Genomic DNA, 4,995 nt, shown 5'->3' with positions numbered 1-4,995 from the left:
TGGGGGTGTGGGGGGCTTGGGGAGACTGGCTGGGATCCCCCCATGGTCTCCCCTCCCCTGCCCCTAGTACTTAGCAGCTCGGAGTCAACTGCAGCTCCCTGCTGCAGCCACTGGAGACTGCCCGAATCATCAAAGCTCTCTGAATCTTTTCCGAAGATTCGGAGAGCTTTGAATCGATTTGGACCTTTAAATTGGTCCCCTGATTTGATTTGGATTCAGAGATTCGGTCACTGAATCGGGCCGGATCTCCTCTGAATTGAATTGCCACCTAAAGCTTCACCTACCTACCAAATAGATGTGGAATAGATGTTGGAAATCAGATGCGAATATCAGGGAGAGCAGAAATACGATGTCCCAATTTAAATATTGTATATTGTATTTTATTCCAAGTGTGCCCAAGGGCTGGTGCATCTAGAGATTGGAAGACTGAGAGCTGGTTCTTGGATATCATCGCGAAAAACAGCACAAAGCAATCAGGTTAGTGAGTTTTTTTTCGCAAACGATAAAGCTGCTGCAGAGCTGTAAAGGTTGTGGGTAAGGATCCCTCCATCTGAGCAAGCTTACTGGATCAGGGATGTGGACTGGAGTATGATATTCTTTTTTTAGGAGATTGAAACAATATGAATTGTTCTGTCAGATGCTTAGAAAAGGTGCTGTATACTTAATATTGGCTAAGTAGAGAAATGGCTCTTTTCTCAGTATCTTTGGCTGAAACCTGTCATAAACCTTTAGTCACTTACCATCCAATAACCATGTTCAAAAAAACCATACAAACCCCAAAACACATTAATGTATTTTCCTGTAGCTATTTTTATAAACCAAATTGACTTAATAGTACTAAAGCATATCTTTGGGTCCCCTATAATATCACAGCTAAGTGAAAAATATTGCACTCAAAGAAAAAAGAGAGCATTTTACTGCTTCACTTATTTCCCCCAAAAGATGAAAATGGTCAATATTTCAACCAGTGCTATCTTTTATGCCAGTTCTAAGATGGCCCTTAAGCTGTTGGTGCCATCAAAACTGATGTTTTGTGCTGAGCCTTGGAGACTGGTTTTGTAGGATGTTGTCCTCCATGAATTGAGGTTTAGGTTGCTTCAGTCCCAGTGTCAAAATGCCAATGTAAAAAAAAAACAATGGCAGAAAAAAGCAGGGCAGCGCACATGGTAGCAGCATGCACTGCACAGAACTGGAGTCTGGCTGGCCGGAGCCACACTCTGCCTGCCAGCCAGGCTGTCCATGCACCTGGATCACTGCCCTGGAGCCCCGGGAGGCCCCCAGGATCCCAAGTAAGGCTGCTGGGACTAGCTCAGATGCTGGCTCCAGCCTCACCCACCCCACCCAAGACAACTTGCCTTGAGCCAGAGCTCACATGCACAGGCATTCCCTGGAGACAAGTAGCAGTGGCCAAAGTATGTGCTGCTTCTATTTGTTCCCTGGGAAACACACACATGCACTCATTTGAATGTGCCCTAAGCATCTTTTCCTTTTGCTGTGCTTCAGAACTTTAAAAGGATATAGTTAAAAAGTAGAAAAAATACTGATGCAGAATTAGTCAGGGCCAGGTGGCAAGAGGGCATGTGCTGGATATTGGGATTGTTGGAGTGGAGGTGGAGAGGAGAGAAGAGTGTACAAAATAACAAGACAATTCCATTATCGGTGGGGGGCCAACCTTTTTTGCAGGCATGCCACAAGCTAGCCCCACCCCCTCTGAGTACTGTTCTAGTCCCATTCCCCTGCTTGATCTGTTGCTCTGCTTTCTGCTCCTTGCCTTACCTGCCAATCCTGCCTGCCCTCTTCCCAATTTGCCATATGCCACATGCATAGGTTACCCATGCCACTTGTGGCATGCATGCCACAGGTTGGCCATCCTGCTATAAGTGCAGATTCAGAGAGAATGTGGAAGTAGTAAACCTGCAAGGTGTTGCCCCTAAATTTAAAAGGCCAAGTCTCCACTTTAAATAGGGTGGAGTATTGATATGACAGTGGGTTCCATTTTTCACTTTCTTCCCTCCAGATCAAAATAGGGATCTGCGATGGAGAAAGCTGCTGGACTTTATCATTCTCTGGTTGCAGTGTGGATGCACCTTTGAGAGAGGAAATGAAGCAACAATACTAATTAAATGTAAGGGTGAATAGTAGAGATCTAGGCAGGGGCAACAAGAGCTATTAGAAACATGCTGAAGTACAATGAGAATCAAAAATAAGTTGACGTTTCTTGCTGAAACACGCTCATTTTTGTCAGATCGCTGTCTTTTGCATCTGTGTCTAGAATTAGAAATCGTATGTGATTAAGAAAACAATAAATAAAAGAAGGTTCTTGTCATTTCATTTTTCTTGGAATGTCTGAGGCTGCAGTCACTGGACATAGCTCCATTAAAATGAGCATTTGGTTCAGAGAAAGGTAATAATGTTGGTAGATTAAAATGTGGCAGACATTGAGAAAAGCAAGTTCAAAACAAGAGTAAACATATTTCTTTTTTGGAAAAGAAAAATCGGCATTAAAGAGAAGGGCAGCAGAGAGATGGAATTACCATATATGTCATGCATGAATGCTGGAGGAGAGAGCCAAAAACAGTATTAGTATGGGATGTTTTTTTAACTTTAGATTGTAAAGGACAGCAATCCAATCTGTTGTTTGTGTAGATGAAATGTCAGTAGGAAGGAAGGAGCCATACCCACTTGGGAACATCTGCTCTAAGCCCCCCACTTTAAAAATAATCATTAAATATCATTGGAGAAACATCTGCACTGTGTGCGGAAGCCCAGCAAAAGTGCAATAAAAGAAAAGGATACATATGAGACGACGCATGCTCAATGAGCAGTGCTATCCTGCCAGTTATATGTCAGGTTGTTGTGCCAACAGCTCATGTAAGCAGAGACAGTGCAGATAGAAAGAGATGTAGAAAAAGTGTGTATCCGTTCTTGAAAAAAAAGTCTGAAAGGATGAAAAAACATCAGAGGATCTATCAAGATTTTGTATGTCAAATTGGCTCAAAAGCTTTAATCCCTTTTTGTTTGCTAAGAATGTTTTCAAGAACTCAAGGTAAAATTCTTCCAAATAATCTCATTTTCAACAGTGACTCAGCAAGCTTGAGAATATATCCTTCAGTGGATAGGTGTGTACCTAGAAAAAAAAAAGGCAGATAGTTATAGAAATCTCATCAAAAAAACAGCGCATCAGCTTTGATTATCTGCACCAAAATCTGTAGTATTTTGGAAACTGCTGGACAAGACTGCTCAGAGGTTTGCCCCTCATATATTTTTGGCCTACTGCATTCCTTTCTAAGTTTTGTAGTATAAGACAATGACTGTTCATGTTAATTTTAAGCTATGTTCAAATACCCACATTTTCATCAGTGTCGTTATTGACACCGTGAGACTGGGGACAAGGAGGAAACATTTAACCGAGGTCTGAAAATTGCCAGAGTAGATTCTTGAAATTCAAGACCAAAACTTTAACGGTAGAATTTAAATGTAAACACTTCGGTATCTACAATTTGAAAAGCCTCAATCAATTGCAAATACTTAGAAAACTTAGAAAACATTTGAAAACAAGGTTGTTTTCTCCACATGCTTTCCTATATAAATGTGTTTGACTTCAGTGGATCTGTCATTTTATATCTCTGTAACTGTAAGATATACTGTAGATGAATTTTTAAAATTTTTCCATGCCAAACAATTTATACCCCAGTTTTCTAAACATTTAACTTTGCTGACTGTGCAAACAGATCTTAAATTACCCCAAGTCATCTGTTTTCAAAGAGAGAATTTCAGATGCCATAACTTTATAAAATTATCCAGTGATGGATGTGTTTTGTAGATAAATAGAGATTTTGTGACAATCCATTTATAGAAATCCCTCATTTCCCCTACACGGCACTCTTCTCTGCATACAAACATTTGCCTTCCTGTAGTTGATATCTTGGCTCAACCTGAACTGTTCCATAGAAACAGGGCTGGTCCATATGCATTTACTTCTCAGCTTCATTCAGGCTGGTCTGCTAAGTTCTCCAGAGTTCATGGTAACGAGTTCTCCATATACCCAAAGAAGCACTAAACTCAATTCCCCTGGAAATTTTTCAGTATTGTGTGGACTGAAAAATCTATTTGACTAGATAATTTTTTTCAGTGCAGTACATAATAGATTTGGATAGAAATGAATAGTACACCGAATAATGTCTCACTTGCTTTGCTCCAGTTGTCCAAATAACAAGAGGCCCTTTGTTTCACTTGCTTTTATAGCCCATCGTATGTTTACTATGGAATTTTAGAATATAATATAGTATAACCCATGGACTGGACTAAAGTTAAAAATGTCCCGTCACAGTTTTTCTGCTTCTTTTCATAATCTCCAAAGTCAGCTTTCCAGTATTGAATAGATCATGCCCTCATGTCTCACTTTTAATCCCATTGCCCTCTGCTCTCACTGTCTGATCCTTTAATATAAAGCGTATGTTTAGGAATATGTCTCAGATATCCAGGATGTACCATCAGCTAGAGAGGAACTCCTAGCAAGTAGTGATAGTAGAAGACAAGATCTGAGACCTAACAAAGTATAGAAAATACATTTAAGAGCTCTTTCTATCTTTTGTCCTTGGGGTGGCTTTATCTTAGTCCTAGCTAACAAATCCCTCCTGAGGTTGTCAGTTATGAAAGGGTGTTTTGAGTGGGTCTGCAAAATACCAAAATACTCCCTGCCTCCTCAAAAGGGTGACAGATTCCTATCCCACACCACTTCTGGACAGGGCCCACCAGACAATTTTGGAGGAGATGATCAAGATTATAGTCATAGAAAATTACGGTTGGAAAGGAACTCGGGAAGTCATCTAGTCCAATTCCCTGCTCAAAGCAGAACCGTCCCCAGCTGTATCATCCCAGCCACAAAAACCATAGATCTTCTGAGATCCCTCTGAATTCTGGGGATTTGCTGAGGTCGCAGGGTCATCTATCCACAAGCCCTGTGCCTCTGCAGTGACTGTCACTGCCGCCAGG

General features: G+C 41.0%; 1 protein-coding gene across 1 annotated transcript in view; it reads left to right on the top strand.

Moving 5' to 3' along the window:
* Window positions 1-4,995, top strand: part of PATJ (PATJ, crumbs cell polarity complex component) — a 288,426-nt gene that overhangs the window by 260,096 nt on the left and 23,335 nt on the right. Inside the window, exon 39 of the mRNA XM_019501199.1 lies at window positions 391-477. Coding sequence (XP_019356744.1) covers window positions 391-477 — 87 coding nt within the window. The remainder of the gene's footprint in view (window positions 1-390; window positions 478-4,995) is intronic.

This window comes from Gavialis gangeticus, unplaced genomic scaffold (genome assembly GCF_001723915.1).
Source record: "Gavialis gangeticus isolate Ggan-Ray unplaced genomic scaffold, GavGan_comp1, whole genome shotgun sequence".
Lineage (NCBI taxonomy): Eukaryota > Metazoa > Chordata > Crocodylia > Gavialidae > Gavialis > Gavialis gangeticus.
The sequence above is the reverse complement of the archived record's forward strand: the minus strand, read 5'-3'. Positions and strand labels throughout refer to the sequence as shown.